Source organism: Danio rerio, chromosome 11 (genome assembly GCF_049306965.1).
Source record: "Danio rerio strain Tuebingen ecotype United States chromosome 11, GRCz12tu, whole genome shotgun sequence".
Classification (NCBI taxonomy): Eukaryota; Metazoa; Chordata; class Actinopteri; order Cypriniformes; family Danionidae; genus Danio; species Danio rerio.
In genome coordinates this window covers 39,472,194-39,485,175 of record NC_133186.1, presented here as the reverse complement: position 1 = coordinate 39,485,175, position 12,982 = coordinate 39,472,194, and the positions used below count along the sequence as shown (strand labels likewise).

Below are 12,982 nucleotides of genomic sequence, written 5' to 3'. Positions count from 1 at the left end.
AGCGGATGCCCTTCCAGCCGCAGCAACCCATCTGTGGGAATCATCCACACACACACACTCATACACTAAAGACAATTTTGCCTACTCAATTCACCAGTATCACATGTCTTTGGACTGCGGGGGAAACCGGAGCACCCGGAAGAAACTCACGCGAATGCAGGGAGAACATGCAAACTCCACACAGAAACGCCAACTGAGCCGAGGATCGAACCAGCAACCCAGCGACCTTCTTGCTGTGAGGCGACAGCACTACCTACTGCACCACTGCGTCGCCCAGGACAGCGAACACTACATTTATATTTTCTACCCGAAGTGAAAATAATCTTCTTAGTAGTCCTAGTTACAGTATATCTCTTAATATAAGGTTTATGTGGATTAATTAAAGGGGAAACATTTTAATGTGCATTAAAGGGCACATATTAGGGCTGCAGGATTAATCAAAAAAAGATCACAACCTCCATTCGACCTTACACACGATCTTAATTCTGCTTTTATACAACCAGCTAATTATATTATAAAGGTAAAAAAAAAAAGCGTAAAGGCGGACGCACAAGTTATCACATTGTATTATTGACGTTGCTCAGCAACATGGACACCTCCAAATGGTGTTAAAAGTGTTTCATACTGTATTTATAAGGTATAATTCACATCTAAATGTAATTTCTGTCTTAATGTAATGACGTATTCACAGCTGCGAAATCACACATGAGCTGAAGTGCTGTTTGTTTACTACCGAGAGAGCATGCCCATGCCCGCCAATGATGTTTTCTTTAGTAAACCCCTTACTTTAGTGTTTTATGATATGTTTGAGAAACAACAATAATAATAGCCTACTCATATTCACCTTTATTTTACATCTATAGAATCGTGAGAAAATCGTGATCTTGATTTTAAGCAAAAAAAAATAATTTGCGATTCTCACTTTAGCCAGAATCGTGCAGCCTTAGCACATATGATGTCAAATGAACTTGTGTAAGCTGTTTAAACAGAACTGTGTATAGGTATAGTGTGCCCACTGTCATACTGGAGTGATAAATACACCGTCTTTTTTCTAAAATTTCCTGTTAAAATAGGATCCAAATTCCAGTGATTCTGAGGCCCACCAAAATGTGATGCAGGAGTGTGGTTTTTACCGCCCACCGAATTGACTGAGAGGCGCACATTAGCATATCTCCTTAGTAACACGTATAAACATGTCCACAGCAAGTAACCGGCATTAAAAGATGTTCAAACTCTCTGTGATTATCTGCACCTCACGAATAAGCATTACAAGTTTAAAACGTATTTTATTACAGTGCATGTTTGTAGTAAAGTAAACAGTAAATTCGCTATGTAATTCATAACTGCTGGAATCCTCACAGCGTATATTGGAGCAACAATATACAGAAGCAAAAACAGTCCAAAAATAAATGTGTGTGTTCTGCAAACTTTGTAACAGCATTTGTGTGTGACTCATCATTTCAGAAAGGCTTGAATAAACTCCACCATAAACACATCTAATAAACTTACTTCGTATTTAAGACTAACGAGTTGGATTTCCGTTTTATCCATGTCTATCTCTGTCTCTGACTGATGTAATGCATGAGAAGCAAACATGCATGTGGGATCAGTGGGCGCGGAGAACCAGCTCATTTGCATTTAATGTCACAGACTACAAAAAAATAGCTACACCTTGTTTTGAGCCAAACATTGGCATATTCTGCATTGCATAATAAATAATCTATTGGGTAAATTGAGCTGAAACTTTACAGATAGATACACCAAAGGTTTATCTTACATCTTTTAAAAGGGGTAAAATAGGACCCCTTTAATTCTTAAATATGATATGCATAAAATGATGTGGATTTATCAAAACTGACAAAGAAATGGCTTGATAGCATTGCACTGTTGCATCATATCTGAAGGTAAGCTAACATGACCAGGGCTTATCACATGACACTATGCAGAGGGGACTTATCCTCCAGGGGTGTGCTCTGCTGATCTCCAGAGTTTGTTTGCGTCCACATCTTTCAGCCTTTGTCTGTTAATGTCGACTGGGATGTTTGAGCAAGCTTTTATATGTATTAAAAATTTTAACAAACTAGAAGTAGCACAAAGCTGTTTGAATGATGCAATTAAAATCAATCTCATAATCAGCTCTGAATATTTCAGAAAAAAATGTAAACTCAGCTGAATCTCGAATTATTCTAGACAACAACAAGAAAACACTATTAAACATAGGAAATCTGATATAGAAGCAGCCCACGGTGATTCAATCTCCCCATTTTACAATCAATAGTGCTGATAAAAGGAAGAGGCCATATCAGATGACCCGAGAAACTTGTAGAAGGAAGCATTCTGAATTGCAACAGGATCAATTTAGAAAATATATAGACTTCTTTGATAATAGCTCATTATAATAAACGACATATTTTTAACATTTTAGCGTTAACTTATGGATAACTGATATAGTGAAAATCTAAAGCTTATTATTATGCTTGCACACTAACAGTGTTAAATAGGGCTGTGCGATTTGGGGGGAAAAAATCGAATTGCGATTTTTCGTAAAGATATTGCGATTCTCATTTGCAACTTAATTTAGTAGTCAAGCTACAGGTCAATAATCTGTAAGCAGTGGCAACAACTCTGCAGCAGCTTTTAAAAATGACCTGTTTTTGTTTGGAGTCTGACTTTGAAATCAAAATATTCCCATATTACCGATGTCCTGTTTTTCTTTGATTTAATTTGTCTATTAATGCTTCTGAAGCAGAAGACGCCATTATCCCAATTGTCAGTGCTTTCCTGTTTGTTTGTTTTTTTGTTTTGTTTTTATCGTGGGCGTTCCGCTTAGTTTGATTGCTCAATTCTGATTGGGCAGACCAAAATTGTGCTCACTCAATTGGCTAGTAAGACTATCACACACAGACGGCAGTCACACATTTGCTCTGGGCAGGAAAAATTAAATATTACATATTTATTTCATATCACAGCCTCTTGCGATTAGCTAATCACAACGTTTCAAATTTTTCAACGTTTCAATAATCTTTGGAGCAAAAATTAAGATGATTTAGGTGAAATCTAAGCTTTTCACTCATAGCACACGTGCTGCTGACGGTGTGACAATGAAAGTGATTGGAAATCTGACAGCTCCCTCATCCTCCATAGACGGCAAAGGTCCCAACTCATTCAAAGTTCAGAAAAATTTAATCCTTAAAACCCCTTCGATGGTTCAATCAGGATATTTTTTAAGATATGAGAACACGTTTGTGTGCTCATAAAACTAAAATAAAGACTTTTTTCAACTGTTTCTTCTCATCAGTATAGTGTGCATTCATGTATCTCGATTTGATGCACATCTGACAAACTACCTCGGATCCATCTGTGCTTTGTATAACTGCACAGTGCTCATGAACGTGCAATATACTGACACTGAGGAGAAGAAACTGCTAAATAAAGTTGTTAATTTAGCTTGATAATATTCCAGTTTTTCCTCCGGGTGATCTTGTTTTCCCACAGTCCAAAGACATGTGATGTAGGTAAATTGGGTAAGCTAAATTGTCTATAGTGTATGTCCTGGTCCTCTAGGTTGGGGGTTTAGAGCTGGGCTAACAACCCACCTCATAAAAAAACTAGATGTTACAAAACACCAATATGGTGTGGCTAAATACCAACTTTAATATAAATGGCCTTGGGAGTAAGTAAGTAAGTAATATTCCATTATAACAATTACCCAAGGCTGTTTTGGTACCTTTCTGGCCTTTGAACAAATTGGAAACCTTGCTGTCTGTGGAGGATGATGGAGCTTTCAGTTTATTCCTAAAATATATGAAAGATGAACAAATTTCTCAGGGGTTTGGAACGGCCTGATGGTGAGTAATTAATAATGTCTTTTTCATATTTGGATAAACTTCCCCTGAGTCAAACTGACACCTTTTTTTGCTATGATATTAAATACAGCATATCAACAAATTTGGGGAATCTGAAAGGAGGCCAACAGGAATCCTATGCAGTCAATGAAACACTGCGAGGATTAAAACAGCAGTTCACTATATGTCATAATTGCATTATCCTTACCTGAAGTTCACACCAGGCCACCTCCACCCAGGTCTCAGTGTCCAGGCCCTTATAAACAGTTTTGAAGGAGCCTCTGCCAAGCTCAATATCAAACTTAAGAAAGCGTCCACCTGGAGAAGTGGAAACCGCCTTCATTTCAGCCTCTTCCTCGTTCTCATCACTCCCAGCTTTCCCCGCAGCTTCAGCCTGCTCAGCATCTTGCTTTTCCTCGGTCTCACTTGTCTCTGGCTCTTTGCTCAAGTTCTCGTTTGTACCGTCTGCCTGTCCCACTTGACTCTCCTTGTTAAAGCTCCTCTGTATGGCGATATGTGCACTTTTAACAGGGCTGCTGGTGATGTCGCACTCTGCAACCTCGAGTTCTTGATCCTCTGACTCAGAGAACCACAAACTTCTGCGTATAAATCTCTGCCGGACCAGGCCTCGGTAATCTGATAGGGGGTATGCAGTTGGATCGCTGGCCCCTCTGTGTGCTGCAGCTGCAGGGTCTGTATGAGTGGGATGTGCATGACCATTTTCATAAATTACAGTCTTTTTTGAGGGAACAGAAGGACCTGTGGAGCCCACAGGCTGCTGCTCAGCGCTGGATCCAGTCAGGTTTTCCATGACCAGTGAATCGCTGGACACTCATCAGTGACATTCAGCCGTTTGCGTGGTCCTTCTTGAATGAATGCACCTGCAATATGGCAAGTAGTTTATTCATTAAACTTCATAAAAAATAAACTAAAGCTTAATTTAACTAGAATGTTTTATGTTTTTAGAACATTCTGTCCACACAATATCTTGATAAGGCAGCAAAAAATGCATTAGCACAATATACATGTAAACAAAATATCTAAACAAATAATTTTCATGTGTACCATTACTTTCAAATTTGCATACATTGGGCTCTATTTTAACCAGGGCTTAATTTGTGCCATAACATCCCGGATCCGGCACCTCTAAAATCTGATCCAGCACCTCATTTTACCGATCCCCCTACTTAACCGCCCTCCTCCGTCCACTGTTCACTTTCACTTAGTTCCGCGACTCTCCAACCCTCTTCACTTTCGTCCACGACAACCAACCCCCGCCCCGGCTCTAATCTTACGTTCGCGACTACCTCATACGCGACACCCCTCTGCTATCCAATGGCCAGCTTTCAACCACTTTTGTGCATGACACCTCTACATCCTTGGATAGTATGCTGGATCCCTTACCCCGATCTGTTCTAGGACCTCGCGATTCACAAATTAAGCACAGATTTTAAAGATCTAGGTGCAAAGTCTTAAGCACCGAATACACTTTTGCTATTTTAAGGACAGAGAAGTACGCTTTGGGCCCTGGTGCATGGTCTAACAGAGTTGTGCTTATTGTCTTAATGAGTTATGGGTGTGTTTTGAGCATAACGTGCATTAAACCAATCAGAGTCTTATCTCTCATTCCCTTTAAGAATCAGTAGCGTCGCGCCATGGCGCATTTACTATTTAGAGTGCAGAGTTTGTAAGTGGAAAAACTGAATGCTTCACTGGCGAGAAAACAGTTAAACAGACCATCTGCAGCACGAGGATAAAGAACGAGCCTCCTTCAATCGACCCCTTTACTTTACTTTTACTCTTTATTCCTTTACTTTTGTGGATAAGGAATAGATGTTGTAGACACTTCACTGAAGTCTTCCATTAGCCTATATAATTAATTTCATTTGTTAAGCGCAAAGATTTGTTCCAAAACTGATTTCTAAGTTCAGTTCTAATCTCCAGCAAATTAGTAAAAATGAACAATAACAATTAAGTGTGGTCAAAAAACTGAGTTATATCCAAACACACATCCTGTTCTTATGCCCCATATGGTGATGCAGACATCTCCAAATCCTGAAAGGAGGAAAAATCTAAACTTGTTTTTATTAAAACAAATATAAAAATGCATAAAAAAAACAATACAGTTTATAATAAAAACATTATACAAATGCAAATTGTCTTGAATAAACTGAAAGACCAGCACACCCATGAGTCCACAAAGTGGCGCAAATGGATTTGCTATTTAATGAACGTGGTGCAAAACGTGAAAATTAGGGTTGCTCTGGTCTAAAAACAGCAACAAATCATGCCAAACACATTTTGCACCTTATTGCGCTGGGTGTATGATAGGGCCGATTGTATCAGACATGCCAGCTCAGTGATAAGCACTGTCTACTTTTGTGTGTCGACTTTTTTAAGTGTATATGGGTGTTTCCCAGTACTGGGTTGTGGAACATATGCTGGAATAGTTGGTGGTTTATTACACTGTGGTGACCTCTGAAATTGAGTTTAAGCCGAATTAGGCCATCTGATTACTTGCTTTTTTTTGGTTAAGGCAGATGTACACAGTGCAAATTCTGATGTTAGGAGGATTGTACTGTATGTGCATGCACACATCACGACTGAGTTTATGAGAAAATCATTTGGATGCAGTGATATACGACACAATTTTATCACCTGACGAATTCTGAACCAATTGACCCTTCGCTAAGCCATATCCAAAAACCGCCACCCAACAATCGTGGCTTAGCAACTGTAGCTACACGCAGGGGCTCTGTCAAGCTTTCGAACCAGTGCATATGGATTGCGCAAATTTGATACCCGGTATCCTTAAAGTTTGGACGGGATGGTGGAATTTTTTCCCTTTTCAAAGCCAAAAACCCAAGAGGAGAAATGCCAGCGTGGATCAAACTGTGTGAGGGGCACTAAAGGAGCGGAGCTAAGTTGGTTTTGTTTTGATATTCCTGACACATTCAGTGATAGACTGACAGCAATAACTCACACACCTCTTACCCTAAACAGATATACACTGTTTCCTACAAAAATACAAAGCAAGTTATGTTTCCCAGCGGTCTTTTTCTTTTTTTTTCACTTTGATATTATGAGCACTGCTCCGTTAAAGCCTTCGCCATAGTAACTTAGTCATCCTAATAGCGAATAGGTTATAATGACATGAGTTATAATGACTGCGAATCTGTTGCTAACTTTACTGAACTTCACATATCCATCTGTTTCAAGCTACAAATATTTGAAATTACAAATCAACAGAACAAAACCGAGATATGATCACAAACTGAGCACTTGCGAGGAATATACTTTACCAGCAGCTGTTTTTCATAACGAGCACACAAACATACTGACAGTTATAGGTAACTTACTATACATTGTTATGGGTCAATGATGCTACTACTACTACTACTACTACAAATGCCTCAGTTTCCCCTTTTTGGCTGTTCTTTCTATGAATGAACTATGTCGGTTAGTAAGGCTATATTTCATTGCCCAACAAGTAATCTTTCAGGCTTTTTGGCTAAAGATAGAGAAATCATGGTTTAACTAGTTATTATTAGATCATTTTTAAATTTCACCTCTCCTGCTGAGCATGAGCTAAGCTGTTGAATGGTTAGCGTATGAGGCGGCTAGGCTAAGCTAGCTTCAACTTTGATTAAATTATTCTCTAATCGGTTGCTTATTATGTCGTGAATATACCCCTGTAATGCATTCTGCAGTCCTTTTTTGTCTGGCTTTCTCGGATATCTCACCTGTTCGCCAAAAATGACATTATATCTCTGGCAATGTCTGACATCGGCGCATACACATAGGCTGCGTCCGAAACCGCATACTTCCATGCTATATAGTACGCTAAAATCAGTATGCGAGCCGAGTAGTATGTCCGAATTCATAGAATTCGAAAATCAGTATGCGAGAAGTACCCGGATGACTTACTACTTCCGGCGAGATTCTGCAGTGCGCATCCCATGCACCCTGTGCTATCTTATGATGCCCTGCGAGCGAATTCATGAATGGGAGTGAAGCGACGCAAATGACGCAGGTAGGTCGCGTGACCATGACAAAATGGCGGATGTAGTACATCTGAATTCCATTCATACTTTTCACATTCATACTGTATAGAACGCACTTTTCTAACGGCCGAGTAGTACGTTTACATTCAAATGCAGTACCTACTGAGTAGTAGGCGGTTTCGGACGCAGCCATAGTAAAAGGTGTGCCAGGCACGAAAGCTTGACAGGCGTAGCAACAGTATCTCAGGAGGGCGGGGCTTAGCGAATGGTCCATTGCATACAAATCTGAACCAAACCAGGAACAGAGAAATACAGTGTTTTTATTGCTTTAAAAGTCTCACTCAACTCACCATAACAGTTTAGTATTGATATGAGCTGTGCATGATTGCGACACATACAGATTCTTTTTCAGCTCCAGAAAATCAGGATGACTAGTCAGCCCATGTGTGTGAATTGTAAAGTCTGCTGTACCATCTCTGATGACCCTGTCAAGCATAGCATATACAGTAATAGTGTTAGGCGTTCAGCGAGTTGTTCCTCTTGATTGATAAGCTTCAGGTGGATTGACAGGTAGGCTCATTCAATCACACATGCCTCACAAATTCAAGGTGACTTCTAAACTTTTTTGGTATGTTTAAAAATGATTGGGAGTTTGTGAGTCACTCAGCTGGGATTGAAAATTCTCACATGACCATATGAGCATCACTGATTTTCTCCAGATGGGTTCAAAAATTGCTTATTATGAGCTCATACAGCAGCAAAAAACACACAATGTATGCTCGGCCTTCCCAAAAACATACTGTGATGAGCTTAAGATTGCAGTATCCAATCAGATGCATTCACCACAGAAAACCAGGGTTTTGTTGAGTGCATGGTCACGGAAGGACTGCATGCCGGCGAATGCTCTAATCATAAACAAAAGTGCTGAAATATTCATCCATTCACTTTCCTTAGTCCCTTTATTCATCAGTGGTCGCCACAGTGGAAAGAACAGCCAACTTATCCAGCATTTGTTTTACACAGCGGATTCCCTTTTAGCTGCAACCCAGAACTGGGAAACACCCGTACACTCTCACATGCACACACATACACCCGTACACTCTCACATGCACACACATACACTACAGCCGATTTAGTTTATTCGGTTCACCTCTAGCGCATGTCTTTGTATTGTGAGGAAAACCAGAGCACCCGGAGGAAACCCACGCCTCACTGGTCCAGCCAGGACTTGAACCAGTGACATTCTTGCTGTGAGGTGACAGAGCTAACCACTGAGCCACCTTGTCGAAAAATATTTTGCAGCTTTAGTTATTATAAAACAGTTTTGTTAAACTTATATATGCTTAAAATACTAAAATGGACCAATATGATCATATGTAAAGCCAGATAAATCTTTCTTTACACACAAAGCTCTTAAGTAATTTTTTTTTTTGATATCAAGAGCAATTATTTTTGTGTGTAAACTGTGTATAATTGTTATTGTTTTATTGATAAAGTTTTCAGAATTATTAACATGAAAGAATAAAGTCCCTACAGGAATTTACAGGGACATTTTTCTAGATTATGATAGCTTTTGTGAAGGCTTTTCTCAAGATTTATAGCATTATTTGTTTCTGTTTTTGAGTTCTGCTCTAAAGATACACAAAAATCTTGTAAAATAATTATATTTTTGTTCTCAAAAGCCATTGGACTCACAAATCCTGGAGAGACTGATTTATTCATTCATTTTTCTTTGACGTAATCTCTGATTTATCAGGGGTCGCCACAGCGGAATGAACCACCAACTACTCTGGCATGTGCTTTACACAGTGGATGCCCTTCCAACAGAAGAGAGACTGATTATTATTGTTAAAAACTGTGCGCTGACATATAGAACCAACGTGATCACGACAACCGATTCCCTGCTAGAGGTTCTTTGCCGATCCTTTCCCTCTCTCTCTTTTGTCCTATCATAATAAACCCCTACAAATATATTATTTTAAAAAATGCCCTTGTTGTCTACAACAGTAATGGAAAAGTTAATATCTGACCCTGAAACACAAACATACTGTATTTACAGTTGAAGTCTGAATTATTAGCCCTTTAAAAAACATTTTAAGTTCAAAATTATTAACCCTTTGAGCTATATATTTTTTCGATAGTCTACAGAACAAACCATTGTTATACAATAACTCGCCTAATTACCCTAACCTGCCTAGTTAACCTAATTAACCTAGTTAAGCCTTTAAATGTCACTTTAAGCTGTATAGAAGCGTTTAGAAAAATATCAAGTAAAATATTATTTACTGTCATCATGGCAAAGATAAAAAAACAGTTATTAGAAATGAGTTATTAAAACTATTATGTTTAGAAATGTGTTAAAAAAATCTGCTCTCCATCAAACAGAAATTGGGGGGGGAAAATTAACAGGGGCTAATAATTCAGGGGGGCGAATAATTCTGACTTCAACTGTAAATCGAAGTAATGTTAAAACCATTTTACGATTTTTTCATGTGACACAATGGCTACTTTATACCCTACACTACAATTTTTACTAGTTAAACTGACTACTGGATAGCAGTTATAAAACTTGAAATATTACAAGCAACGGGACAATAATTATGTCTGAAAAGTTCATTTTACAAAGTAACAATTACAAGTGAATGATTAAATAGCCACTACTGGTGTACACTAAAACAATGTCTTTGCTGCACGTTTAAACTACATATTAAAATAAGTTGAAACAACACAATTCCTAATTTTTTTTGGGGGGGGGGGGGGGGACAACTTAATTATTTCATGTTCAGTCCACTTAATATTAGACGATTAAGTTAGCTTAATCGATTTGTGGGACAACATAAAGGAATTGTGTGGAACCCAGCATATACAGTGTATATAGAAGATGTTATTCACTATACTGGAATTAAAGAATAGTAAGGGTATATTGAAATTAAAAAGATGCTTGTCTTTATTAAATTAATAAGGCATGCGAAAATAAAACTAGATCTATAATAGTCACTTAATTTAAAAATAATAAATGTTAAAACTGTTTGCCATACCTGCAATGACAGTGTGTACTGACGCAGTTCGGCATCATTTGAGGACCCACTGCCAGAATCCTCGTTTACATATAAAAGCTAACATTAATTATAATCAACTATTTATACAATTAGAAACAAAGTCAAAATGAAAGACGTACAAATATTTCACACATCACTTCTTTTTTTAAGTACGACGCACGCTCCCTTACATCAGAAACGCATAGCGCAAACGTGCAGCTACTTCAAAACAATTTAAAAACATTGTTATTCACTACGAAACTAATATCAGAATCAAACTCACCATGCCGGGCAGGTGACAGGGCTTGTCACGTTGTTCAATCCGTCACAAAACTATAAAGTGCGCATCTGCCTTTTGAATTACCATTGTGTTGAACGATCTCTCCGACGTCTACTTTCACCGAGCACGCGCATAGCCGCTTCAAAGCCGAGTACCCTTCTTGCTTCTTATAAATGTCAGCGTCTGTAAGGGACATGAAATCCACAGCCAGTTGATGAGATTATTTGCTCACTGCGGCAATGCTCTCCTCATCTCGGATAATACGGCACACCGACACCTCCCTAAAGATTGCTCCCTGGTTATATTACAGCGTTCATAGTTCCAGTGCTGATGCTCACTTACGGACATCCTGCAGCACCTAGCAACACTGTGTGTCCAATAAAAGCGTCTGTTTTTAGGCGGTCCCCTTCTCCTCCACTATACGGGTCGTCATGGACCCCACGGAACGCTGGGTCCGCCCAAAACCTACGTGACGTGAGACCAAGAGCCGGGCTGAAGGACGGACCGGCCGGGATGCGTCACTGTCCTGCAGAGACATAACTAATCGTCAGATGTATTAGACTCATATGTTAGCATACATAAGTTTGTAGTAGTTTCTAGCAACTTTGCATGCATGTCTTTTAGTAGGCTCAATATATATCCATGCACGGTCGCCGCGTGACTTGGTTAAGACTGATGAATATTTAATGTGAATGAATGTTGTATGACGATGCTTTTTTTATTCTCACCCCTCCCCTGCTCCTCTTCCTCTGCTCCTGAAAGAAAATGTTCCACCTACTGGAGAGAGTTGTGTTTATTCCCTCTGCAATAACCCTTACAGTAATAATGCATTCATGAGGCCAGAGGGTTTGCTGTGAAATCATCAGTTTAACCATTTTAAAGGGGGGGATACATGATCGCTACTTTCCTGTCAGAGGTGATTGTTTAAGTTATATCATAAGAGTTAATATAGATTTCATTTATAAGAACGAAATTTTCATTATTTGATCCCACTTTGAAATACACTACCTGACAAAATTCTTGTCGTCCATGGTCCATCCCAGTTGATCATTTGGAAAAGTGTCAGAAGGGCGATTTTTCTGCTGAATCATTTGTTGAACTGCATCCCAATCATCACAAATTCTGCAGAAGACCTGGAACCCGTATAGACCCAAGATTCTCACAGAAATCAGTCAAGTTTGGTGAAAGAAAAATCATGGTTTGGGGTTGCATTCAGTATGGGGCGTGCGAAAGATCTGCAGAGTGTATGGCAACATCAACAGCCTGAGGCATCAAGACATTTGTGCTGCCCGTTACATTACAAACCACAGGAGAGGGCAAATTCTTCAGCAGGATAGCGCTCCTCATACTTCAGCCTCCACATCAAAGTTCAAAGGTCAAGGTACTCCAGGATTGGCCAGCCCAGTCACCAGAAATGAACATTATTGAGCATGTCAGGGGTAAGATGGAGGAGGCATTGAAGATTAATTCAAAGAATCTTGATGAACTCTGGGAGTCGCTTTCTTTCCCATCCCAGATGACTTCATAATAAGTTATTTGAGTCGTTGCAGAGATGTATAGAAGCAGTCGTCCAAGCTCATGGGAGTCAGACACACTGTAAAAAAAAAGATCTTAAATTTACAGTAAATTATAGGCTATATTGCATTATTTTCATTGTAAAATCCATTCATTCATTCATATTCTTGTCGGCTTAGTCCCTTTATTAATCTGGGGTTGCAGCAGCAGAATGAACCGCCAACTTATCCAGCAAGTTTTTTACGCAGCGGATGCCCTTCCAGCCACAACCCATCTCTGGGAAACATCCACACACACACA

General features: G+C 39.2%; 1 protein-coding gene across 26 annotated transcripts in view; it reads right to left on the bottom strand.

Annotated features, from left to right (window-relative positions):
- wnk2 (WNK lysine deficient protein kinase 2) overlaps positions 1-11,627 on the bottom strand; it is a 42,942-nt gene extending 31,315 nt beyond the window's left edge. For 18 of the 26 annotated variants that reach the window (XM_073917009.1, XM_073917012.1, XM_073917014.1 and 15 more), the window contains exons 1-2: positions 11,171-11,627; positions 4,054-4,726 (exon numbers count right to left, since the gene is read on the bottom strand). In XM_073917009.1, the coding sequence (XP_073773110.1) occupies positions 4,054-4,656 (603 nt within the window). In that variant the 5' untranslated portion in view covers positions 4,657-4,726; positions 11,171-11,627. Of the gene's footprint in view, positions 1-4,053; positions 4,727-8,199; positions 8,335-11,170 lie in introns of all 26 variants that reach the window. The other 8 variants (XM_068224422.2, XM_073917013.1, XM_073917015.1 and 5 more) reach the window with 1 other exon arrangement.
- Between the last annotated feature and the right edge of the window lie 1,355 nt (positions 11,628-12,982).